Raw genomic sequence first — 26133 nt, 5'->3', positions numbered from 1 at the left:
GCTGTCAGGCCCCGTCAGCAGGAGACACTGTGGGGACTGCTCAGTCCCTTCCACTGTGTACCTCAGAGCTGGCGGAGCCTAGACGAGGCTGAGCATAGAGGGCTTCCTGGAGGAAGTGGAGCTGAAACAGTTTCTCAGCCCAGGGCCGCTCTGTCTCCTGGCCTCACGCTAAAAGTCAGCTGAGAGGCCATAGTGGCATAAGTCACTGACCCTGGCACTGCCCAGCTCATCACCAAAAGCAGGGCTAGGGAGGGAGGGGACATTCGGTTGGCAGTGGGCACCTGTGGCTCATCTGGGTTCTGGCCACGGTGCTCAGGTTCTGTGAGCTGACCAGGCAGCCCTGGCTCCTCTGCCCCCGTGTGGGTTCTGCCAGGTCCCATGGGGGCAGGTCAGCCCCTTCCTTGTTGCAGGGAGAGCACCCAGCATTGCTGACATGGGACAGGGAGACGAGGAAATAACGGTGTGGTCATTGAACACAGAGAGCACTAGGTGCTGTGCGAGGTGCTGAGGACACGACATGATGACACAGACAAGGTCCCCCCTCTCAGCAAACGGCTCATGAGGGAGACAGACATGTTACATACATGAACCCAAAAAGTCAGACGAAAACAAAACAGAGCGATGTGTTTGGGAGGCAAACCCAACTGCTGGAGGGCGAGCAGGGCCGTCTACCTCCAAGGTAAACCCAGTCAGATTGGTTGTCCCCAAGGCTCACCAGGAAGAACTAATCTGACTAGGTTTGCCTTGGAGGTAGACGGCCCTGCTCGCCCTCCAGCAGTTGGGAACGTGGAAACATGAGTCAGATCTGGGAGTATCTGGCCCAGGAGTCCAAGATCTGGGTCCTCATGGTAGCTCTGCCACCGACACACTGAGTGACCTTGGGTAAGTCAACCCACCGCCCTGGACCTCTCTGGCACGCATCTCTTGAGAGCAGGGACTTAGTGCATTTCCCGAGGGCCTCCACGGTGCCTGGCACATAGTGGGGCTTAGTAAATATTTGTTGGTAACTGAGGATGCTTCCTGTTCACATCAGCGCTGGGAGGATTTCCTGCTGTTCAGACAAATGCTGGGCTGGCTGTGAGTCAGCCTTGCAGAGAGCAAAGGCAGTGGGAAGGGGTGTGAGATTCCCCTCTGGAGAGGTCAGGAGGCCAGGCACTGTCTCGACATGAGTGCCAGGGAGGGGGTGTGGCCTGTGGGCAGGGCTTGGGCTGAGGCAGAGGGACTTGAGTTCCACCCTAGCTCTACCACCATCAATTTGTGTAACTCTGGACAGGCCACTGAACTTCTCCGGGCTTAGCCTGGCAAGTCCATTTCCCCATCTGTAACATGGGCCGATATGTACATTGCCTAGGGATTAAGATTAAATGAGATAAAGGGTCTGAAAACAGTAGGTAGCTGCTTTATCATTATTATTATTTCTGTATTATTGATGTCTGAGGCTAGGCCCACAGAGGCAGTACAGTAGAGTGGTTAGGAGCTCAAGAATCAGACTAGGGTTCAAATTCTGACTCCATCACTGACTGTTTTGGGGTACTTCTTTGAACCTCAGTTTCTTCATCAGTAAAATGGGAGTGAAGTCTCTACCTTGCTGGTTGTAAGGATGAAATAAGATAATGCATATAGATGGTCTAGCACATAGTAGATACTCAAAAGTTTGAGGCCACTGCTGACCCTTTTCCCTGAAAGGAGACAGGACAGCGGGGTCGCCACCCCATTGTCATTGTCATCTGGAATAGGCTGACAGACTTCCCATGGTGTGTTGCAGTTTTCTAGAAAATTCAGTAGGAGGCCTGCCTGAGCTTGAGCCACCTGTGGAGGTGGCTTCCTGCCTCTGCTCCACACCTGAAACGCGGTTGGGCCTCTTCTCAGGCAGCCGTGAGAAGGGATGAGTGCTACTGGTCCTGGTGGGCAGCTGGCTCTGCTTTCCCCCTTCCCAGAGGCGCTCCTGCCTCCTGCCCGGCTCCCTGAACCCCTAGCTTCTGCACCCCGGCACCGTCTGGCTCCTGCTCTGCTGAGCACCCACTGTCTCTGACGCTGCCTTGAGTACTTCCCGCATGTTATTCAAATCCCAATCAGATCTTCCCTCCCGCAGTAGCTGGTCTTCTGTTCTGGCTTCCTGCCATCCTGTCCTCCACACAGCAGCCGGGAAAGGTTTTTTTTAAAGGGGACTCTCCGATTTAACACACTTGGGTGGAAAACCCTTTGCTTCGGCCTCTGCAATTTCCCTGCCCCCTCTCCACTTTGCCCTGGCCTCATTTCTCACCACTAACCTCACTCTGCACTCTGGCCAACTCCCCGCCTGCTTCCTGATTCAGACACTAAGCACACGCAGCTCCCCTGCCTGGAGCCATTCTGCCTCTCCTTCTTTCTTCTCCCTGGCGAACTCCCCCTTTAAGTGATCTTTTCCCAACACACTTTCTAAATTGCCCCCACCCCAGTGGTCTTTAATTGACCTCAGATGGGGTTGAGGCCTTGGGAACTGGCCAGAACTTCCCGTGCTCCTAACTTGCAGCCGGGGTTAAGAACTACTCCTCTGAAGCCCCCAGTGCCTGCGCTTTTAGCCCGACGGACGAGTTTCTGCCCTTCCATCTTGTGACCTCCAGCAGGGCCTGACCACGTGAGTTTTCTGTGGCTGCCATGACAAGTTGCCACACCCTGCATGGCTTCAACCAACAGAAACGTGTGCCCTGGCAGTTCTGGGAGCCAGAAGTCCAACATCAAGATATCATCAGAGCCACATGCCTACTGAAGGCTCTCGGGGGAATCCATTCCTTGCCTCTTCTGGTTGCTGGTGGCTCCAGGCATTCCTTGGCTTGTGGCCGCATGATTCCAGTCTCTGCCTCTGAGGTCACGTTGCTGCTTCCTCTTGTGTGTGTTTCTCTTAAAACTCTCTGCTTCTGTCTTATAAGGATACATGTGATTGCATCTAGGTCCCAACCAGATAATCCAGGATAAACTCTTCCTGTCAAGACATTTAATAATCACACTTTGCCATATAAGGTAATTTTTTTTTTTTTTTGAGGTGGAGTTTTGCACTTTCACCCAGGCTGGAGTAAAGTGATTTAATCTCGGCTCACTGGAATCTCTGCCTCCAGGTTCAAGCAATTCTCCTGCCTCAGCCTCCTGAGTAGCTGGGATTATAGGTACCCGCCACCATGCCCAGCTAACTTTTATATTTTTAGTAGACATGGGGTTTCACCATGTTGGCCAGGCTGGTCTTGAACTCCTGACCTCAGGTGATCCACCCGCCATAAGGTAATATTTTTTTTTTTGCGAGGGAGTATTGCTCTGTTGCCCAGGCTGGAGTGCTAGTGGCTCAATCTCGGCTCACCGCAACCTCCGCCTCCCAGGTTCAAACGATTCTGCTACCTCAGTCTCCTGAGTAGCTGGGACTACAGGTGCATGCCACCATGCCTGGCTGATTTTTGTATTTTTAATAGAGAGGGGATTTCACCATTGTTGGCCAGGCTGGTGTTGAACTCCTAACCTCAAGTGATCCACCCGCCTCAGCCTCCCAAAGTGTTGGGATTACAGGCATGAGCCACCACGCCCGACCCATATAAGGTAATATTTACAGGTTCTGGGGATTAGGATTAGCATGTAGACAGCTTTGTGGGGGCCACCATTCAGCCCACTATGCTAACCCTGTGAACTGTTGCTCGCTTCTCCTTGACATCTGACGGCCTGGCCTTCTGCATACCACACACCCTCCCACCTCTCTGGCCACAGTTCTGTAGGCTCAGCCTCCTCCGTAAGGCCATTAAGTGCTTGTGCTGGTCAAAGCTTCATCCTAGGCCTTTTCCTTACCTCCCTTGATATTTTCTCCCTAGGTGAGCTCCTTCAAGCCCACAGCTTCTGTGCTTACCCACACTCCTACCTACATTCCCAGCTTGAGCTTCTCAGGCCAGCTCTAGACTCTTGTATCCCACTGGGTTCTTCCACTTACCTTTGGATATATCAAAGGCATCTCCAGTTGGCTGGGCATGATGGTTCACACCTGTAACCCCAGCACTTTGGGAGGCCGAGGTGGGCAGATCACTTGAGGTCAGGAGTTCAAGACCAGCCTGGCCAATATGGTGAAACCCCATCTCTACTAAAAATACAAAAATTAGCTGGGCATGGTGGTGGGTGCCTGTAGTCCCAACTACTCGGGAGGCTGAGGCAGGAGAATCACTTGCACCCGGGAGGTGGAGGTTTCCGTGAGCCAAGCTGGAGCCACTGCACTGCAGCCTGGACAACAGAGCGAAACTCCGTCTTAAAAAAACAAAAAACAAAAGGCGTTTCTAGTGTAACATAACTAAGACCAAACCAATCATGCCTCCCTCCCCCGCATCCTCCCTCCTGGAAGGAGCTCCAGGACTTGGTCTTCTCTTCCAGAGTTCTCTGTCTCAAACTGTGGGAATTGCTCCCCACCCAGGCCTAACCTGAAGAGTGAGCCTTGGCATCTCTTTCTATCCACCTGTTTTTCCTCTATGCACCTCACAACCCTGGTCCAAGCCACCGTCATCTTTCAAATGGCTGCAGTAGCCTCTAACTGGCCTTGGAGGAGCCATCCTCTTTCTCTAACCAGCTGCCAACCCTGCAATGGCCTCTGTGTGCTTTCCAGATAAAGCCTGACTCCTTGTGGCCCGCACAGCCCTGCCTGGGTGGTCCTATCCTGCAGCCTCTCCAGTACCATGAACCCTCCCTTCTCTGAACCTCTATTTAATCCGTTTCATACACCCCGTTTTCTCCTGCCATAGGGCCTTGCACATGCTGTTCCTTCTGCCTGGAATTTTCTTCCTGCCTCCCTCCGCACCCCTGCCTTGTGTTGTGGGTTCCTCGCTATCCTCTAGCTTTTCGCTCAGGCTCATTGTTGGCCCTCTAGATGTATTCACTTCTCTTGTTTGTTACCCTCTGTCATAGGACTGTGTTCATACTTCCCAAGGAGTCGTCTTGGTTTGTGACTGTACATTTTCCCATGTGATATTTGCTTAATGCCTCTCCCACTCTGGGGCCTGTACAAGCCCCAGGAACAGGACTTGAACCCTCCTGTTTAACTCGACAATCTAGCATCCAGCAGGAGCGCAGGCCTTCGTTGACTTTTTTTTTTTTATTTTTTTATTTTTGAGATGGAGTTTCGCTCTTGTTGCCCAGGCTGGAGTGCAGTGGCGTAATCTCGGCTCACCACAGCCTCTGCCTCCCAGGTTCAGGTGATTCTCCTGTCTCAGCCTCCCAAGTAGCTGGGATTACAGGTGTGTGCCACCATGCCTGGCTAATTTTTTGTATTTTTAGTAGAGATGGGGTTTCACCATGTTGGCCAGGCTGGTCTCAAACTCCTGGCCTCAGGTGATCCACCCGCCTCGGCCTCCCAAAGTGGCTGGATTACAGGCGTGAGCCCCCATGCCCAGCCTTCATTGACTTTTAGTTGACAACTATTTAGCATTTGCTATGTGCCAAGAACTCCCTGCCTACTAATGCAGTTAACCCTCATGAAGCCTAGAAGGAAGGACTGCCATTCTCCCCATTTAACAGATGAGGATGCCGAGGCACAGGAAGTGAAGTGACTTTCTCAGGGTCAAGCAGGGAGTGAGTGGAGGAGCCGAGATTCCAGCTCTAACCGCATGATGCTCTATACAGTGCGACTCCGGCTCTCTGGCTGGGCCCTCTCCATAGCCCTGTGAGGGTTAAGGATAGGAAACAGAGGCTCAGAGAGGTGAGGTCCCTTGCCTGAGGTCACACAGCTGGTTGGCCGTTCCCTGGGCTATAAGCTTCAGTATTCCCAATGCTGAGCATATTTTGAGAACCCGAGAAACAAACGTTTGGCTGGGTGGGAACTGAACTCATTTTGTCAGGGAATTCAACAACTAAGTTGGCCCTGAGACTGGGTGTGAAGACCGCTCTGTCCCCTGCCAGCTGGATGACCTCAGGAGAGATCTGATGACTCTGAGGTCCTGCTGATAGGACCTCTGGTGTCTCTGTTCCCTGCTGGCCTCCCCTGGGCCTGGGTTGGGTTTCCTCTGCAGGAGGCAGCTCATGTATGTGCTCCTAGATGCCCTTGGGCCAGCAGCTCCTTGGCTGTTCCTCCCTGAGCCAGGGCAGCCAACTTTCTTATCCAGCTCTCCATGCTCCCCACCCCAGCATGAGATGTCAGCTGAGAGTTTTCTGGATCTCCCCTGGCTAGGGGGAAAGCTTCCATCATTTGGAACAGGAACAGCAGGAACAGCAAAGTCCCTTTCCCCACCGTCTCCCACTGCCTGCTGTGCTTCTCCTAACAGCTCATGGTAAACACCCTGACTGAGCGGCAGGGGCTGTTTCCTTTGGGCTATCCATGTCCACCTACACTGCCCTTTTTAATCCTTACAATTTTTCTTGGACAGGGGGGCATAATATTCCACTGTTTTTCAGTTGAGGAAACTGAGGCTCAGAGAGGTCAAGTGTCTTGTCTGAGGTCACACAGCAGAACTGGGAGTCAAGCCAGATGGGCTGCCTCCAAGGAGCCTACTCTTAAACTCTAGAGTACTAGAAAGATCTTCCGTTGCCTAATATTGATTCCTGATAGGCTATGCTTGAGTAGCATCTGCTTTTGAAAATGGAGCCTGGGTCGGTTGCGGTGGCACATACCTGTAATCCCAGCACTTTGGGAGGCTGAGGTGGGTGGATCACCTGAGATCAGGAGTTCGAGACTAGCCTGAGCAACATGGTGAAACCCCGTCTCTACTAAAAATACAAAAATTAACTGGGCGTGGTGGCACCTGCCTATAGTCTCAGCTACTCCGGAGGCTGAGGCACAAGAATTGCTTGAACCCAGGAGGTGGAGGTTGCAGTGAGTGGAGATCGCGTCACTGCACTCCAGCCTGGGAGACAGAGCGAGACTCCATCCGTCTCAAAAAAAGAAAACGAAAATGGATCCTGAATTTTGAAATATGCTGTGTGACTCTTCCCTAGTTTGGGACATCTGGGTCAATCCCTTTTGTTAAAGTAGTTTATTTAGCTGGCTGAGAGCGGGAGCTGCCTACGTGACCTGGAGCACAAGCTTTGGAATTGGGCTTGGGTTAGAATTCCGCCTCTGCCACTCACCAGCTGCGATTAAGAACAAAGATACTGGGTTGGGCTCCTGCCTCTATTACTTGCAATCTGTGTGGCCTTGGATGAGATATTTAACCCCTCCGAACCTCAGTGTCCTCAACTGTGAAAGAGATCGAGACAACAGCTGAACCCACATCCCAGGAGCGGATTAAATGAGATAGTGCAGTACAGAGTTTACCGAAGTATATGGGGTCAGCGGCCAGCCAGTAAAATGGTGGCTAATGGTTATCATGATTAATGTTAACATTAAGCTCTGAAAGGTCCTTCGCGAACTCATAGGTATTTGTTCTCTCTCTCCCTTTCTCTCTCTCTTCCCCCTGCCCCCTTGCAGGTAGAACTGCATGTCCACCTAGACGGATCCATCAAGCCTGAAACCATCTTATACTATGGCAGGTAAGTCCATACAGAAGAGCCCTCTCTCCCTGGGATTTGAGTGGGGTCCCCAGCTCCACCCAGAGGCCCCTGGGGAATTCCAGGGTCACTGTTCCTTCCTGTCTCCCTGTGGGAATCAAGCCAGCTCCAGGCCAGAAGTGGGACTGTGAGGACATGGAGGCCTCAGCACTGAGCTGGAGACCCGCAGACCAACTCCTGGGCTTTCTGGGCCTCTGAGTCTTGTCCTCCTGGTGTCAGGTGAGACAGGCCTGAGCCTGCTCTCCCCACCCACCCACATATGTGCATGAAGGTAGTTCCCAGGGCTGAATCCGTCTTTTTTTTTTTTTCTTTTGAGATAGAGTCTTGCTCTGTCGCCCAGGCTGGAGTGCAGTGGCACGATCTCGGCTCACTGCAACCTCCACCTCCTGGGTTCAAGTGATTCTCTTGCCTCAGCCTCCTGAGTAGCTGGGATTACAAGCACATGCCACCACATCCAGCTAATTTTTGTATTTTTAGCAGAGATGGGGTTTCACTATGTTGGCCAGGCTGGTCTTGAACTCCTGACCTCAAGTGATCCACCCAGCTTGGCCTCCCACAGTGCTGGGATTACAGGCATGAGCCACTGTGCCTGGCTCCTGTCTTTTGACTTAACTGAGAGCCTATAGCAGGTGATGTGCTCACATGAGATGCCAGTACAATTTCTTGAGCATCTCCTAGAGCTGGGCTGGGCTTTATCAGCTCATTGAATTCCTCCACGCTTGGAAGAGGAGGATATGCTCTCTGCATTTTACTGAGGAGGGAATGGGCTCAGCCAAGACAGTTGTCCAAGGTCACACAAATTAATAGCAGATCAAGAGTTGAACCCAAGGCTGTCTGACCCCTAAGGCTTTACTATATCGTCAGGGTCATAACCTGCTAGGAATCACGGAAAAGTGGCTCCCCAACTCTGGGCCTAAATCTCTGCATCTTCCAAGTGAGAACACACTTCCTGCCTCAGCTCTCAGAGATGCTAGGGGGCCAGAGGGTCCCCCTGTTCCCCAGCGAGGAAGGTTCTTCCCTTCCTACCCAGACCTCAAGGGCTCACAGCAGCTCCTCTCTTAGGACCAGCTTTTAAGGGCAGGGACTTTAAAGGCCAGTGGATCTGGATTCAAATTTGGACATATTATCTCCTGTCTGCGAACTTGGTCTCTATCAACTGAGGCTAAGAACAGGCCCTCCCTAGAGAGATGACCTAGGAGCTAGGGGCTCCTTGTCCACCCAGCCCTGCCCCCGCAGACCTGTGTTCCTCGGTTGTTTGCACAACACTCATTTTGTTTGGAGCTGAAAGAACTCAGCCTCTCCCTCGCAGTCTTGAAATTCAGCTCGGGACCCAAATTTGAACATTTCTGCTCCATAAGCCAGAATCCTGTTATTCAGAGGCCTGCCCTCATGGAGAGAATGAGGGATCCCGGGGGGTTGCCTCCAACTCTCGGGAGCATCTCCACTAACTCCCTGAGAGATTTCTGGTAAGTCCACTATTCTCCATCTTTTCGCACTTCCAGGGACCTTTTTCTGCCCCAGGAAGCTGCCATTGATTTAATTCCTATTTAACTGCAAGCCGTAAGCACATTAGCATCTCCTGTGTGCCAAACACTTCTTTAAGTGCGTTACCCGGGTTAAGTTACTGAATCCTCACAACAATTTGTAAGATAGGAACTCTATTACCGTCATTTACAGATGAGGAGACTGAGCCGTGGTAGGTGGAGTAAGGTGCCCAGTAAGCACAGGGCGGAGGTTTGAACCCAGATAGTCTGCCCCCAAGTCCATGGCCCTGGCCATTACCCCGTCAGTTAGAGGTTTTGGTAAAGTGACGCCCGTAAAATGCTTAGTTCAGGGCCTAGCACACATTAATGTGCTCCATAAATGTCACTTAATGATAATATTCTTACTAATTAGAGCTTATATCTCTAAATGGGGTGAAACCTCTTGGCTTATCTCTGCCTGGCCTTTGCCCATGTCAAGCCGCCTACTTGCCACAAGGCCCCTAATGACGTCGTTCAGTGGGGCACCAAGATGAGATCGAACCCAGGCACTCATTAAGGGGTCACGGAGGGCTCATCAGCTGCAGCCAGGGGCTGGGAGCGCCGGGTGGGGCTAAGAGAAAGGGGAAAGGAGCCGCCGGGAGGGGCACTGGTCTGATCGTCCATTCCTCACACCACCTCTGGGCCTTGGAGATGGCGTGCCGCAGGTGCCAGCTGGAGCTTGGCCTGAAGTCAGCAGGCAGGGGACTGGGGAGTTTGTCACACTCAGATATGGGTGTCTGTAAATGCACACAAATATGGGCTAAGAATGGAAGGAGGAGGGGAGCCCCTGGCCTGAGCCCCGCTAGGCCCAATTCAGTGGCCCTTTTTCCAGCTCTGGGACTCAGGCCTGCTTCATTAACTGTCCTCACCCATTTCTCCTTCCTCCAGTTCCCAGGATTCTGGCCTTTTCAGGGGCCTCTTCAACCTCTTTCTCAGTCTTGTTTATAACCCTGTCAACTATTTCTACAGAGATTCTGAAACTGGCTGCTCTTTCCTCCGATCACTGCCCTGGTCTGGGCCACCACTGCCCCTCCCTGGTGCTGTGGCCTCCTGATTGGTCTCAGCCATCTACTCTGGCCTTCCTCTCTACGGGCCCTGCAGTGCTGTAGTTGGAGCAAGAGCCTTAACCCATGGTCTTCCCAGCTCATTCCCCAGCTTCCCCATCTCACTCAGAGTCAAAGCCAAAGTCCACACATGGGCCTTAAAGTTCTGCAAAGCCTGCATTGCCTCTCTGACCTCTCTAAGGCTCCTTGCTTAGTCCACACTGGATGTTTTTCAAACATGCCAGACCTAGGAAACAGAGAGTCTGGGTTACTTGCCCAAGGTCACACAGCCTTTAAGTCACAGAGCTGGGATTCAAACCCAGACCACTGGGCTTCAGAGTCTGCTCTTTCTCATGACACACAAAGTTTCATTTCTTCCTCCGTGGACCCCTCCATGGAAAATATTATGTTTTACTGACACGGGCACCGAGGGCCTTAGAGGGGAGATCTCCTGCCTGGGATGATGTGGTAAATAGGGGTGGGAGATGGACTTGACCTGCAACCCCTGAGCTCATCCTCCCTCCCTCCCTGGGCTCCTGATGGTGGGCTTCTTGTGGCTGTGTTGCCCACCAAGGCCGGAAGAGGACCAGACAGCGCCCCAGCACAGCAGCTGTGGCTGACCAGGGAGTAGGGATCATCTAAGAACAAAGCGTGCATGGTGGCTCACGCCTGTAATCCCAGCACTTTGGGAGGCCAAGGCGGGTGGATCACCTGAGGTCAGGAGTTCAAGACCAGCAGTGGCCAACATGGGGAAACCCCGTGTCTACTAAACATACAAAAAATTAGCCAGGCGTGGTGGTGGGCACCTATAATCCCAGCTACTTGAGAGGCTGAGGCAGGAGAATCGCTTGAACCAGGGAGGTGAAGGTTGCAGTGAGTCGAGGTCGTGCCATTGCACTCCAGCCTGGGCAACAAGAGCAAGACTCCGTCTCAAAAAAACAAAACAAAAGAAAAAACAGAGCGTGGCCCTATGAGGAGCCTTGGCTTGTGTGGGTGGCCAGGGACAGCAAGAGGTGCCAGGGCCCTAGGAACAGCTCTTTCCTGCTTCAACTTTGGGCTCCAGATGGGCGCTTTCCAGCTCAGTCTGAGCAGCTTCTGGAAGCCGTGTCCCGTGGGAGACACTGGGAGTCCCCTGTGCTCTTTGTCTCCTGTCGGGCCCCCACATTAGCTCTCTGGCCTCAGCTCTGGCTTCCCTCCAATTTGTTTCACGCAGCAGCCAGAGGAGCTTTTAAAAAGGTAAATTATTTCATGCTAGTCCCCTGCTTGAAATCCTACAGTGCCTTCCCAGTGCTTTCAGCCAAAGCCCCAGTCCCTTCCTAAGCCCAGCCTGGCCCTGCCCTCCCTGGTGCATCATCTGCACAAACGCCTGCTCTCTGACCTCCAGCCACCCTGCACTTCCAATGCCCGCTGCTTCCTGCCTGCAGCTTTAGTACAGACTCCTCCCCTGCCCAGAACTGCCCCTACCCCAAGGCTTCTGCTGAAATGTCACCTCCTCAGAGAGGCCTTCCCTGGCTGCTCTGTCTAAACTGTGTGTTGAGAAGTTCCTTCTTGATGGTTGTTGAGGAGGGAGGCTGGAGAAGAAGAATCGAAGAGGAGAAATAGAAAGCAAAATAATTTGTTCTTGGGGACCGGCTGGTGCTGGGCACGGGGAGGCGCCCGTCTCTGGTGTGGGCAGCTGGGTAGATGGAGGAGCCGTATTTGGAAATGTGGAACCCAGGAAGGGAGTGATCTAGAGGAAGGGGAAAGGTGGCACGAGATGCCTGCCTCTCAACAGGCAGCCAGACACATGGGTCTGTCTTGGTCACTGCTATCTGCCCAGTGCCCAGCACATCACAGGCCCTCAGTGGTGGTGTGTGGGCATAGAGAATTAGAAGCTGTGGACCTCTGGATCCGGAGCTGAAAACCACCAAAGGAGATGAGTTGGCCTGGCCAGGTGTGTAAAAGGCAGAGTCTGAGAGAGAACGACCAGAGGGCAGAGCCCCTGCAGGTGGAGTCCTGGGGGCTGGAGGGAGACCATTAGGAGAATCGCACATGGCTGGTGCAGCAGGTCCCAGGCAAAGGTGGCCACTGGGTTTGGCAATATGGGAGCCAGAGCCCTAGTGTCATCTCCCTGCCTTCTACACAGCAGTTCCCAGAGTGATATCGCCAACAGTGTTTGACAACTGGTACAGGCTCTTCAGGGGCCACAGTTACTGGGCAAGGCCTTGTGAGGGTGACTTTGGGGCAGCTGGCCAGCAGTGGGAGGGGAAGCAGTCTCAGGGGAACCCGAGGCACTGAGCTCCGACTTCCAGGTGCCAGTGCCGCACCAGGGCACCGTTCCCCTGCAGGTTCTTACAGGGATTAGGGGCTGGTAAAGAGCAGTGATTAGGGGCTGACTAGCAGGCTAGTGGGCACCAGCGTGACCCCTTGGTGGTACCCTCTGGGCACTCATGGGGACTGGGGCTAACAGATGGGGAAGGGAGCACATTCAGGGGGCTTAGGAAACATATTTATGTAGGGAAGCATTTTAATATTTTAATAGCAGAAGCTATTAAAGGACTTACAAACTTACTTACAAACACTAAAACACTATTTGGTCAAACTTCTGTTTCTTTGGCACTTTCCTCCTTTATTCTTTTTTTTTTTTTTTTTTTTGAGACAGGGTCTCGCTCTGTCACCCAAGCTGGAGTGCAGTGGTGCAGTCTTGGCCCGCAGAAGCCTTGACTTCCAGGCTCAGGTGGTCCTCCCACCTTAGCCTCCCAAGTAGCTGGGACTACAGGTGCACGCCACCATGCCAGGTGAATTTTTGTTTTGAAGGGGTTTCACCGTGTTGCCCAGGCTGGTTTCAAACTCCTGGGCTTAAGTGATCCACCAGCCTTGGCTTCCCAAAGTACTGTGATTACAGGTATAAGCCACTGCACCCGGCCTCCTATTTTTCTGTTTCTGCTTTGTGGATAATTGGATGCTTGGACCTCCTGATTTAATCTTCTAATTTCCTTAACTGTTTACTCCTATTTTTCATCATCTTGTCTTTTTGTTCTACTTTGTGGAGGATTTCTTCACTTTTAGCTTCCAGTTCTTTTCTTACATCGTGACAGTTGCTGCTGCATTCTCTTGTAAATTTCCGAGGGCTCGTTCTTGGGTTCTGAATGTTCCCTCATTTCAAGGATGTTGTGTCTTCTCATCTCTTTGAGGATATTCATGTCTTTTTTGTTTTGGTTCTTAGGTTTTCATCTGTTCTCTGTGCTGTTTCCTCGGAGTGCTTTTGTCTATTCTCCTGTTTTGTCCCTCGTGTTAGAAGCATTTCTTTTTTTTTTTTTTTTTTTTTTTTTTTTGTGATACAGAGTCTCGCTCTGTCACCAGGCTGGAGTGCAGTAGCATGATCTCGGCTCACCACAGCCTCTGACTCTGTGGTTCAAGCGATTCTCCTGCCTCAGCCTCCTGAGTAGCTGGGATTACAGGCACACACCACCACACCCAACTAATTTTTGTATTTTTAGTAGAGATGGGGTTTCACCATGTTGGCCAGGATAGTCTCAATCTCCTGACCTCATGATCCTCCCACCTTGGCCTGGGAGGCCAAAGTGCTGGGATTACAGGCGTGAGCCACCGTGCCCAGCCTAGAAGCATTTCTTAATGTCTGGTGTTCTCTGGCTGTCCGTTTTATCTTAAAAAAAAAAAAAAAGGGGGGAAACTGAGGGTCGAGGTGACTTTGTGAGCTGGAGCAGAGCCGGGATGGGATGAGGAGGCAGGAGCGTGTGCAGAAGAGAGGGAGCCCCCCCTGAGCTCGCACCCTGCTTCCCGTGGCTGGGAGGGGAGGCCGAGATGCTTGGGGAGAAATGGAGGCTCCAAGCCAGAGGGGCTGTTTCCAGCACGCTCTTACTGAGCGCTGCTGTAGTCCAGCCTGGTGTGGCGCCTGTGGGCAGGGAGGAGAGAGAGGTCTGAGCTGGATGGCGGCCCACTGGGCCCCTCCCCTGAGCCTCCACTGGCCCTCTCCCAGTGCGCTGGGTTGGGCAAGCCTCTGATGTGCCAGCCAGATGGAGGGTGAAGTCCTGACGCCTGCCCCTACCCTGGGAATTGTGATGCTGCAGTTACTGCCCCTGATAACCCCTGACTGGGCATAGGACCAGCTGGCTGAGCCAGCTCCTGGGGCTGAGGAGGAAGCCATGAGCTTGACCTGGCACTTTTCTTGTCTCCAAGCATCAGTCAACCAAGGATATGGAGGGGGTGTGTGCATGTGTGCACACATACACACACACACACACACGACTTCAACCTGTTTATCCCCCTTGAGATTTGCTGACTTGTGCATTGGGGGTAGAAGGTGCTGGAAAAATTCCGGTCCTGGTTCTCAGTTTCCCCATCTGTCCAGTGGGAGCAGCTGGACTGAGAGACGCCCATGTCTCCTGCTGTGGTCCTGCAAGGAGGCTGGCGCTCCTGAGTCTGCTCCACCCTGGCCTGTCAGGCCTGCCTGGATCCTGCCCCAGGTTGGTCCGCCACTCACTGTTTTGCTTCCAGGAGGAGAGGGATCGCCCTCCCAGCTAACACAGCAGGGGGGCTGCTGAACGTCATTGGCATGGACAAGCCGCTCACCCTTCCAGACTTCCTGGCCAAGTTTGACTACTACATGCCTGCTATCGCGTGAGTTGCCCCCAACCCGCAGGTCCTGGGGCAGCATCGATCCCTATGACTAGGACCAGGCCTGTCCCTCAGCCTGTGGGGGCCAGAGAAGTTGCTCTGAAACCACAGCTGTCTTTCTCACCATTGTGTACACTTAGTGAGTCTCTCCAGTGCCTTTAGGCCTCAGTTTTCCCTTCTGAGATGTGGGTGTGATGGACTGAAATTGCTTCAACTTCTACAGAGAAATGGCAGAATATGAGAGCTAAGAACACAGGGTCAGAGGCAGTGCAGGGCTTGAACCCAGGCCATCTATCTCCTAGTTCAGGGCTTCGTGTTGTGAGGGGAGGAGAGGCCTGAATATAGGGTGGGGGCGGGGAGATGTGGGGAAGATTCTCCCAAAGGCTTTTTCTTTTTCTTGTCTTGAGTCGCTAGGGAACAGCACTAGGTACCGAAAAGGCCCAGAAGGGGTATGGGTGAGTACTAGAGAGAAATTTCCATGACTGATTTATTTACTTATTTATTTATTTATTTGTTTATTTATTTATTGAGACAGAGTCTCACTCTGTTGCCCAGGCTGAAGTGCAGTGGTGCGATCTCAGCTCACTGCAAGCTCCACCTCCAGTTTAAGGGATTCTCCTGCTTTAGCCTCCCAAGTAGCTGGGATCACAGGCACCCACCATCACACCCAACTAATGGTTTTGTATTTTTAGTAGAGATGGGGTTTTACTATGTTTGCCAGGCTGGTCTCAAATTCCTGACCTCAGGTGATCTGCCCACCTCGGCCTCCCAAAGTGCTGGGATTATAGGCGTGAGCCACTGCGCCCGGCCTCCATCCTCATCCTCGAGATGCAAGAACTTCTGGTGACCCCTTCTCCTGAGAGTGGCCTGATCTCCCCTGGGCAGGGCACTTTCTTCCCACGCTGGGCTCTCCCAGCACTTGTGTGCCTTCCCTCACACATTCTAGTAACCACTTCATTTTCACTCTTCATGGTGGGAACTTCCAGCTAAGCACAGTCCACCGTTATGTGATCAACACAGTGGCCCTGGCAGGCCAATTTGTGCCTTGCTTCTGGAATAAACATGCCGTAATAACAACGAAAATGTTTTGAGCATTTGTCCGCTTTGCTCCAAGCACTGACCTGGGTGGGGTTTATGAAGTTTGACTCATTTGTCCCCGCAATAACTCCTTGACCTAGGTGTCAGAGGGTGACTAACCAGGGGTCACACAGCAGATAAGTGTGGGCACAAGGATCCAAGTCCATGACTGTATCCCACGTGTCTCCCACATCCAGGCATCCCTCTGGACTTGTCCAGCTGTGTCCTTTTCTCTCATTTCTCTTCCCTGCCAGCCTTAACTCCATCACCAACAAATATTGGGCTACTCTGTCCTAGGCATGGTCCTCAGCTGAGAGGTCACAGCCATCACAAGACAGAGGGGTCCTTGCCACATGGAGACTGCATTCTAGTAGGGAATACAGCAAACTGGCTGATAAGCCATATGACACACAATGTTGAGTAGTGATAAGGACCTGGGAGAAAAAGCCCAGGAGAATGGTGGAGGGGCCGTTTTAAGATAAGGCGGTCTGGGCCAGGTGCAGTGGCTCACTCCTGTAACCCCAGCACTTTGGGAGGCTGAGGTGGGCGGATCATGAGGTCAGGAGATCAAGACCATCCTGGCTAACACAGTGAAACGCTGTCTCTACTAAAAATACAAAAAATTAGCTGGGCGTGGTGGCACGCGCCTGTAATCCCAGCTACTCGGGAGGCTGAGGCAGAAGAATCACTTGAACCCAGGAGGCAGAGGCTGCAGTGAGCTGAGATGGCGCCACTGCACTCCAGCCTGGGCAACAGAGCAAGATTCTGTCTCAAAAAAAAAAAAAAAGATAAGGTGGTCAGGGAAGGCCTCTCTGAGGAGGTGAAGCTTCAGCTGGCTCTAAACCAGGGGAGCAGGAGAGACACAGTGTAGGACAGTATCGGGGAAGAGCAGGCCTGTGTCTTCACCGGTGGCCTCAGGGAATGAGGGAGAAGGAAGATGCTGGGGAGGCTGGCAAGGCCTGGAGGATGCAGGCCTTGTGGGCAGGACCTGGGAGTTGCGATGTCACTCTCCGTGGCAGGAAGCTATTGGGGCTTCGAGGGGAGAAGTGATATGCTTTGATTTAACTTCTTAAAAGATTGCCCCAACTGCTGGGTGGAGAACAGGATGACAGGGGCAAGCATGGAGACAGGGAGGCCAGTTAGAGATGGTGTGATTCAGGCCAGGATGGAGGGGTGAGAACTGGCATGCAGTTCTAAAGTAGAGCTGATAGGACTTGCCCAGTGTCTGGGATCTTATCCAGTGGATGCCCAGAGCTTGGGTCTGGGGGATGAAGTGGGTTTAATCTGCCAAGGGTTGGGGATGTCATTTGCTCCTGGAGCTCCCAAGGGACTTGGGGAAGGTTGTTCCCAACCCCTTTCTTCCCTTCCCAGGGGCTGCCGGGAGGCTATCAAAAGGATCGCCTATGAGTTTGTAGAGATGAAGGCCAAAGAGGGCGTGGTGTATGTGGAGGTGCGGTACAGTCCACACCTGCTGGCCAACTCCAAAGTGGAGCCAATCCCCTGGAACCAGACTGAGTGAGTGATGGGCCTGGAAGGGGCCATGCTGAGGGTGTGGCTGGGAGGCTCAGCTCTGAGACTGGAAGGGCGAACTGCTGGGAATCCCTGACCCAAGCAAGACCTTGTTCTTGCCCCCAGTCTGGTCCATGGCCTCAGAAAGATGGGTTTAACTCTGTCACAAGAGACGTGGTTCCCATCCTCCCTTTGCCGTTATGTTCTTACCTTGGGCACAAGTGTTTGGCTGTGTCTTGCTCTGGCCACAGGCCTGCTGTCCAGGAATGTTAACCTGCTTAGCCACCCAGGATTTCTGAGGGGTCTCCCTTGTCACTGATGCTGATCAGATCTCTAAAGGCCCTAAAGGTCCTGCTCTAACTTCATAACTGAAGTGAGTCTGGCCCATTTCTAGCCCCCTGCCTGGGCCCCCATGGATCTCTAAGTGGTATCACAAAACCACCCTGCCCCATTTTCTGAGCCATGATTCTGATACATATAGAATGTGAACATCATGGCAGGCCCAAGCTTAGCAATGCTGTCCATCTGGGGGTGGGGAGGGCCGTGTTGACACCCCACACCTCCCACTAAGATCTAGGAGCACCCAGCTGCTTTACGAGCCAGAGGGACATGCTAGGGCCTGGAGGCATCTCTCCCAGTCTTTCCTCTGAGGCAGTGGGTCAGTGGGGGAGGAGGGTCCTCCCCAAAGCCTCCTCTTCCTCCTCTGTCCCAGTCCCAGAGCTGCCCTTTAGGCCTTCCTTTTGCCTTAGGCCCATCCCTACTCCTCTCCTCACACAGAGGGGACCTCACCCCAGACGAGGTGGTGGCCCTAGTGGGCCAGGGCCTGCAGGAGGGGGAGCGAGACTTCGGGGTCAAGGCCCGGTCCATCCTGTGCTGCATGCGCCACCAGCCCAGTGAGTAGGATCACCGCCCTGCCCAGGGCCGCCCGTCTCACCCTGGCCCTGACCTCCTGGCCTAGCAGTGGGGCTGTACCTGATCTCCCCTGTGCCCCACAGCCCCATGGTGTCCCCTTGAGCCCACTGGCAGGAACTTGGGGCTTCCTGAAACAACTGGAGACCTCCTAGGCAGGCTCAGAACTTCTGGAGACGTTCTCCCCAGGGACGCCATGCCTTTATAGCCACCCTGCAGGAAGCTCAACACCAAATAGGAACGTAACTATTGAAAAAAAAATCTAGGCTAGATTCTGATCAGCCCATAGTCCTCCCTCGAGACCCAGTGGACCAGGCCTCATCCTGTCTGGGCCTGAATAGGTCTGATTTCCAGGATTTCTGAGGGGTCTCCCTTGTCACTGATGCAGATCAGATCTCTAGAGTTTGTGCCTCATGGTGCACAGCCTCACTGTGTGATATTGGGCAGGTCACACTGCTGCTCTGGTTATGCACCAAGACACCTCAGTTGTGCACTGTCACAAGGAGATGATCACACTTACTTCATTCCTCTACCCTCAGGATTAGTAAGAACCAAAGAGCTACCTGCACGCATTTCCTCTAATCCTTGCAGCAGCCTGCAAAGCAGAACTACCATTGCTTACTCCCATTTGACAGATGAGGAAACTGAGGTGGAGTGAGGTGCAGCCTCTTGCAAGGCACAAACCCTGGATTTGTATCCAGGGACATCTAGTTCCAAAGCCTGTGTTCATTCATTCTTTCTTAAACACTTCAGAATAACTTTATTGGTTAAGAGTACCTAATATATTAGCGAGATACTTCCCAATACTAGTGTGAGTTCAATTTTAGACGACGTGTTAAACGGTCCTCCGTTTCCTCATCTGCACATGGGAATAAGCCTACCATGAGTGTTGTTGGAAACACCAGGTGAGAGAAGGGTCCGTGTCATTTACTGAGCTCAGGCCCTGTCCTTGGTGCTTTACACACATGGCCTCGGCAAAGCCTGGCCATGACCCTGTGCAATAGCTGGCAGGGTTCTTTCTGAAAAGGGCGGAAACTGAGGCCATAAGCAGAGCAGTTTTCCGCAGGCCATGTGGTTAGGACATAGCAGTTAGGATTTGAAGACACTGAGCCCTGTTTTGTGCTGGCCTCCCATGGGGGGTTTGGGTGGGACAGCAGGCAGGTAGGCTGGGAGGTCTCTCCATGGTGCTGGTGACAGAGCCTGGGTGGGCATCTCGCCCACAGACTGGTCCCCCGAGGTGGTGGAGCTGTGTAAGAAGTACCAGCAGCAGACCGTGGTGGCCATTGACCTGGCTGGAGATGAGACCATCCCAGGAAGCAGCCTCTTGCCTGGACATGTCCAGGCCTACCAGGTGGGTCGTGTGAGAAGGAATGGAGAGGCTGGCCCTGGGTGAGCTTGTCTCCCACCCATACTTGGGAGAAATCACAAGAACCAGGGACCATGGTGTCTCCTGAGTTCTGAAGTGTGTCTTTGTTGGGTCTTAAGGCTTGGAACTGGAATCCCCCTGGGCCAGGCGTGGTGGTTCATGCCTGTAATCCCAGCACTCTGGGAGGCGAGACAGGAGGATTGCTCGAGCCCAGGAGTTTGAGACCAGCCAGGGCAACATAGTGAGATCCATCTCTGCAAATACAAAAAAAGTAGTCAGGCATGGTGGTGCATGCCTGTAGTCCCAGCTACTTGGGAGGCTGAGGTGGGAGAATTGCTTGAGTCCAGGAAGTCAAAGCTGCAGTGAGCTGTGATAATGCCACTGCACTCCAGCCTGGGTGACAGAGGGAGACCCTGTCTCAAAAGAAAGAAGAAAGAGAAAAGAAAGAGAAAGAAAGAGAGGAAGGAAGGAAGGAAAAAGAGGAAGGGAGGGAGGGAGGAAGGAAGGAAAGAAGGAAGGAAGGGAGAGAGAAAGAAAAGCCTCCACTTGGTGTTGGGAGTCCTGTGCTGAGCCTGCTTCTGCCTGTGATTTGCTGTGTGAACCTGGGCAACACTGTGTCTTCTCTGGGCCTCTGTTTCTTCTATTGGGATGAGTGAGTTGGAGCCGACATCTCAAAAGTCGCTTCCAGCGTGATGATGAATGGGCCTCCTGTGGAGGGTGCAGCATGGTGGAGAAGTCAGGGCTCCGGAGTCCCACTGCCCGGGCTCAGAGCTTGGTTCCACACTTCCTGTCTGACCTTGGTCACATTACTTGAGTCTCCTGAGCTTCAGTCGTTCATCATAAAATGGGTGGGATAATAGTTGTGAATATTAGATAATGTATACAAGTCACTTCACATACTACCTGACACATGGTAACTGGCTAATGAGTGACAGCCACCACTTAGATAAGGACTTGGAGGGTAAAAGACCAGGTTTCCCCATGCTGTTGAAGCAGGCAGCATGACTGGGATGGTTCAATCTCCACAGCGTGGTCAAGGCAGGGCCTGCCGGGGCCCTCCCGCTAGGGCACCCATGACCTGGCTCTCCCCCTTCCAGGAGGCTGTGAAGAGCGGCATTCACCGTACTGTCCACGCCGGGGAGGTGGGCTCGGCCGAAGTAGTAAAAGAGGTGAGGGCCTGGGCTGGCCATGGGGTCCCTCCTCACTGCCTCCTCCCATACTTGGCTCTATTCTGCTTCTCTACAGGCTGTGGACATACTCAAGACAGAGCGGCTGGGACACGGCTACCACACCCTGGAAGACCAGGCCCTTTATGACAGGCTGCGGCAGGAAAACATGCACTTCGAGGTAAGCGGGCCAGGGAGTGGGGAGGAACCATCCCCGGCTGTCCCAACTTCCTGTATAGAGAGGCAGAAAGCAGGGCGGGTCCCAGGAACTCGAGGGGTGGCCCCAGGCCCAGACATGGGGGGAGGAATCAGCATGGCCTGGGGCCATCCCTGCCAGCCACACACCTGCTCTTCCAGATCTGCCCCTGGTCCAGCTACCTCACTGGTGCCTGGAAGCCGGACACGGAGCATGCAGTCGTTCGGTGAGCTCTGTTCCCCTGGGCCTGTTCAATTTTGTTCCAGGAAGGCCAAAGAGGGAAGAAACTTTAGGGATTGGGCATCAGCCCATGCCGGGTCTTTTAGATATGACATCTCTTCGACACCCTGGGAAGCAGGCATTGCCGTCCTCATCTTACAAATGAGGAATCCGAGGCCCAGATGTGCTGTGGCTTGACTGGGATTACCCAGCTGCTAACCAGCAGAGCTGGGGCCCTACAGCTCATCAGCTGGAGCAGAACGCTCCATTACTCTGAGGGAAGCTTCCACACTTCCAATTCTCCCAACTCTGCCTCCTGGGCATCACATAGGAAGCAGGAGTCCCTCTGGCCAGCATGTTCTCTGTTCCTGACACCTGGCCCTTGGGACCCCTGGGCATTCCCCTGAGTGCCATCTTGAAGCTTTCCACCGGAGGGTCTGTTCCACCCTGTCTGGCTCCCATCCTGGAGTATAACCAGGGTCAAGGCCCTCCTTCCGTCCTGTCGCCAAGCCATAGGAGCAGTATCAGGCCTTAGGAAAAAGCCGCCTTCGCCAAGACCAGGACAGCAAGAACTCAGGGTGACCATGGTCAGGCCAGCACTTATCTATCTGCCAGGCATATGAGAAGGGGAGGGGCTTGGGCTCTGATGTTCTGATGACAAGGGGGTCTTGGGGCTTGCCTTAGGGACACGTGGCACCTGTGGAGGTTCTTGGAGGCATGTGGGTGTACCACGGGCTGGAAAAAGATCCAGGAGTCATCTGCACAGATATAGTGGCTGAAGGAGAAGCAGTGGCCCCAGGAGGTGGTGGAGCAAGAGGGCCTAGGATAGAACCCAGAAGGACAATGGTATTTAAGGGACCAGCAAAAGAGACAAGTAGGAGGAAAGTCAAAAGTGTGGTGTCACAGAAATCCAGGGAAAAGATTTCAAGAAAACAGTCAACAGTGTGAAATTCTGCTATGCAAGTCGATTATGGTCAGAGCTAGGAAAGAGCCATTAGATACAACAAGATGGTGGTCAGGGATCGTGCCAAGAACAGCTTCCATGGTATGTTGGAATAGCCAGCTCCCAGTGGGACTGAGGAACAAGCAAGGTAGGGTGCAGAGGGGAAGGCTGGAGAGGGTGGCAGCTGGAGGGGGATGTTGCTTTCTTGGCTCCCACCCCCACGTCCCCACCGGCTGCCATTCTGCCTGGTTCCCATGTCTGGCCCCTCTGCTGCCTTTGCCCAGCTCTGGTCTTCAGGATGGGTTGGATTCTGGAGTTTCTGGTTACATAGACTTGAACAAGTCACCTAAGTTCTGAATTTATTTCCCCCTCTGCACAAGGATCAGATCTTTCAGATCTGTTTGAGGCTGCTGTGAGGATCAAAGGCGGGTGAACGTCAATGTGTTCTGACTATTTATGTAAGAGTAAAAGGAGGCTGGTTCTCTCCTCCTCCCCCTTCTGCAGGCTCAAAAATGACCAGGCTAACTACTCGCTCAACACAGATGACCCGCTCATCTTCAAGTCCACCCTGGACACTGATTACCAGATGACCAAACGGGACATGGGCTTTACCGAAGAGGAGTTTAAAAGGCTGGTGAGTGGGTGTGAGCCATACTGGCCTTGACTCGGGTTTGGGAGTATGGTATCTACAGGTCCAGTCCGGGGCCTGGAATCTTTGGAGAGAGGGAGTGAGTCTGCCTCAACAGTCCAAGACAAGCCCAACCTAGACACTTCCCACAGAGAAGACATCTTTGTGTTGACGTCCTGACCTAGGACCAGGTTTTTGATCCTTTGCTTGGGTTGAGTGCCTTTAAAGAATCCAGTGAAAGCTGTCAACCCTCTCCCCAGAAAGGTATATGCAGCAGCTATGAAGTCTTGCACACTCTCTTCAGGTTGTTCTTAAATCCCAGGCTGAATAAGTCCATTCCTGCAGGTGTCTGCGAGGTGTCTCTGGCCCCCTACATGCCACCCTGTCTCTCAAAGGTTTCTCCAACTTCCTTCTCACAGCCCTTTATCATGTAATGACACATTAAGAACACGACCTCATGGTTTCTACTCTGGCACTTGCTGCCGTGTGACAGTGGACAAATCCTTCCCCCTCTAAGCGTATCTGCCCATGTTCAGTGAAGAGGATGGACTATCACTACATTGCTAAGAGCTGCCTTCTTTGTTCTCTGGTTCCATGTTGTCTGCCATTCTGGCCTTTCCAGAACATCAATGCGGCCAAATCTAGTTTCCTCCCAGAAGATGAGAAGAGGGAGCTTCTCGACCTGCTCTATAAAGCCTATGGGATGCCACCTTCAGCCTCTGCAGGTAGGTTCCTGTCTGGGCTTCTGGGCAGTTGCCCTGTCCTGGCCCCAGTGTGGCTTTCTGTGGGACTTCTAGCAAGATGCCCTTCCATTCTTGGGCAGCGCCATGTATGTGTGATGACTCCCTGGTTTCTGGGCCCTGGCTGGGAGCAGCGTCTCATTAGATCGGTTTGTTTTCTATAAAACTTCTTGAGAGGCTGTTCTAAGGGGAGACTTTCTGAAGCCCAGTCCCAAAGGTCTGGGCAGTTGGGGACACCTCCATGGCTGCCCAAAACCAAGGGCAGGGAGTGGGGCCCAGGCCTGTTCTGCTCCTTTCTTCCTATGTGGTCTTGGCAAGGCATCTTCTTGCCATCATAGGAAGGAGTTCCTTTCTGGTTCTGGTGTTCTATGATTTTTACAACATCCTGGGTACTACAAGTTGCCTGATCTTTCTGCTTCTCTGAACCAATGAGCAGGGCAGAGCCTCTGAAGACGCCACTCCTCCAAGCCTTCGCCCTGTGGAGTCACCCCAACTCTGTGGGGCTGAGCAACATTTTTACATTTATTCCTTCCAAGAAGACCATGATCTCAATAGTCAGTTACTGATGCTCCTGAACCCTATGTGTCCATTTCTGCACACACGTATACCTCGGCATGGCCGCGTCACTTCTCTGATTATGTGCCCTGGCCAGGGACCAGTGCCCTTGCACATGGGCATGGTTGAATCTGAAACCCTCCTTCTGTGGCAACTTGTACTGAAAATCTGGTGCTCAATAAAGAAGCCCATGGCTGGTGGCATGCAGCAAGTGGCATGTAATTTGGTGGTCTTGGGCGGGCCGATGTGGGCAGGATGAGCATGGAGGGAGCTGGGTCAGCCTGCTCAGCAGCAGGGCCTGAGGCTAGGGGTGGCTGTGAATGCCAGGCCAGAGATCCTAATGCTGTGGGCCAAGAGGGTCCAGAGGCTGTCCTCCTTCCAGAAGAAATAAGGCTTCTCTGGTTGTTGCTCAAACATTCCCTGAACTCTCAGCCCCTCCTAACTAACTCTAGGTTTTAAGGAGTAAAGCTTCCTTTTGGGTTCCTGAAGCTGGCAGTTGGGGTGAGAGTGGATGAGATGGAAGAGGGCTCATCAGACACTGGCCTTGGAGGGTGCTGGCCTCTGCAGAACACCAGCATCTTCTCAGAATCGTATGTTCTAGAAGCCTGGGGCAAGTCCGGCTAATTGTGGACTTGGGGAAAATAAGGCCAACCCCTGTTTTTGCAAGGTTAAGGAGAAATAATCTTAAACCAGTCACACAAATCATCAGCATTTATTTCCTGGGTCCTAGGTGTCACTTATCCTGGTGGACAGGGCAGAGGTGGTCAGATCGTTTTGAGCCAAAATCCCTTCCCTAAAAATGGATCTGTGGAGCTCCATGAGGGAACCTCAGAGATGCACAATGACAGTTTAGCTAAAATGGCTTAAAAAATGTGAATTGATTGTCAGCTCTCTCCGTATCTGCTGAAAAAAGGTTTAAAATTTTTAAAAAGTTTAAAAGTGTTTTCTAAAAAAGGGACAAGCAGGTCTGGACCCAGAAGATTGGACTGGAGAGGAGGTGTTGGTGTTGGGACAGGGTCCCTGCCCGGGCCGCTCGCGAGAGGAGCATTCCTGTGTGGGCTGCTCACTGTAGGGCCGGCCCCGCCCAAGTCCCGGCGCCAGCTCAATAAATAACATCTTGTGGTTACAGTGTCTTGAAAGTGTACCTGGGCACGGTGCGAAGGTGGTGGGAATGTGGAGCCTGTGGGTGTGGGCGAGGGCTTTCCCGGAGTGGAGGCCACAGAGGCCTCTGGGGAGCCTTCTCAGTCTGGCCTGGTTTATCTGGGACATGGAGCTCAGAGAAGAGGCTGCTGGGCCAGTGCCAGGGTTCCCCCTCTGGGAGGGGACAGAAGGTCTCTCGTCCAGCCTTCTTGGACAAGGTCAGATTCAAGACGAGGTGGTCCCATCGCTGCTCTGGGGCTGGTTGCCAGCTTCCTTGTCTGGGGCGCTTCCCTCCACCTGTCCTTCTGGAGAGGAGAGAAAGAGGTTTTTCTTGGGCACATATACACAAAGTAAAGCACAGAAGGTGGTGTGAAAGGGCCCAGCCAAACTGACAGCAGTGGATATGCCCTGGGGAGCAAGACGAGCTGGATTGAGGTGGTGGTGGCCGATGGACTTTAGCCTGGTCTGCAACATCTTTTTACATGGAAATGCACATAGTGTTAGTATAATTAAGTCAATTAACGGCCATTATGGATGGGTGCTTAAAGCATCAAGTGAAGGGCTCTTGAAGGTTGCTTTGTTTGTGCAGGTTCCCCAGAGGGAGAGGCCACATGTTAAGTCCCCAGTGTGTCACAGGTGCTCAGCAAATGGCAGCTGTTCTGTTTTTTTGTTTTTGTTTTTTTCTTAATTTTTGTATTTTTAGTAGAGACGGGGTTTCACCATGTTGGCCACACTGGTCTCAAACTCCTGACCTCAGGTGATCTGCCTGCCTCAGCCTCCCAAAGTGCTGGGATTATAGGTGTGAGCCACTGTGCCCCGCCAATGTTCTTCTAAGAGAGTAAAGAGCACTGAACCAGGCCAGCTCAGGGAGCGCCAGGGTGTGGCCTGCATCAGGGTCTGTGGGGGCCAACCGTGCATCATGGGGTGTGTGTTGTACCTCCTTCTCAAATCCATCCTGTCAGACATCTTGGTGGGGTGAGGGGCAGCAGCAGGCTCACAGAGATGGAGCACCTCACCCAGGGG

At 52.9% G+C, this 26133-nt stretch overlaps 2 protein-coding genes across 12 annotated transcripts in view; one reads left to right on the top strand and one right to left on the bottom strand.

Moving 5' to 3' along the window:
* ADA (adenosine deaminase) overlaps nucleotides 1–24177 on the top strand; it is a 31068-nt gene extending 6891 nt beyond the window's left edge. For 2 of the 8 annotated variants that reach the window (XM_004062204.4, XM_055373032.2), the window contains exons 2-12: nucleotides 7400–7461; nucleotides 14543–14665; nucleotides 17111–17254; nucleotides 18026–18141; nucleotides 19381–19508; nucleotides 20621–20692; nucleotides 20769–20870; nucleotides 21047–21111; nucleotides 22552–22681; nucleotides 23298–23400; nucleotides 23852–24177. In XM_004062204.4, coding sequence (XP_004062252.3) covers nucleotides 7400–7461; nucleotides 14543–14665; nucleotides 17111–17254; nucleotides 18026–18141; nucleotides 19381–19508; nucleotides 20621–20692; nucleotides 20769–20870; nucleotides 21047–21111; nucleotides 22552–22681; nucleotides 23298–23400; nucleotides 23852–23865 — 1059 coding nt within the window. In that variant the 3' untranslated portion in view covers nucleotides 23866–24177. Of the gene's footprint in view, nucleotides 1–7399; nucleotides 7462–14542; nucleotides 14666–17110; nucleotides 17255–18025; nucleotides 18142–19380; nucleotides 19509–20620; nucleotides 20693–20768; nucleotides 20871–21046; nucleotides 21112–22551; nucleotides 22682–23297; nucleotides 23401–23753 lie in introns of those variants that run through there. The other 6 variants (XM_055373033.2, XM_055373031.2, XM_063702411.1 and 3 more) reach the window with 4 other exon arrangements.
* Nucleotides 24178–24663: 486 nt separating this feature from the next.
* PKIG (cAMP-dependent protein kinase inhibitor gamma) overlaps nucleotides 24664–26133 on the bottom strand; it is an 88026-nt gene continuing 86556 nt past the window's right edge. For all 4 annotated transcript variants that reach the window (XM_004062206.4, XM_019017163.3, XM_055373045.2 and 1 more), the window contains one exon: nucleotides 24664–25415. In XM_004062206.4, coding sequence (XP_004062254.1) covers nucleotides 25336–25415 — 80 coding nt within the window. In that variant the 3' untranslated portion in view covers nucleotides 24664–25335. The remainder of the gene's footprint in view (nucleotides 25416–26133) is intronic.

Source organism: Gorilla gorilla, chromosome 21 (genome assembly GCF_029281585.2).
Source record: "Gorilla gorilla gorilla isolate KB3781 chromosome 21, NHGRI_mGorGor1-v2.1_pri, whole genome shotgun sequence".
NCBI lineage: Eukaryota > Metazoa > Chordata > Mammalia > Primates > Hominidae > Gorilla > Gorilla gorilla.
The sequence above is the reverse complement of the archived record's forward strand: the minus strand, read 5'-3'. Positions and strand labels throughout refer to the sequence as shown.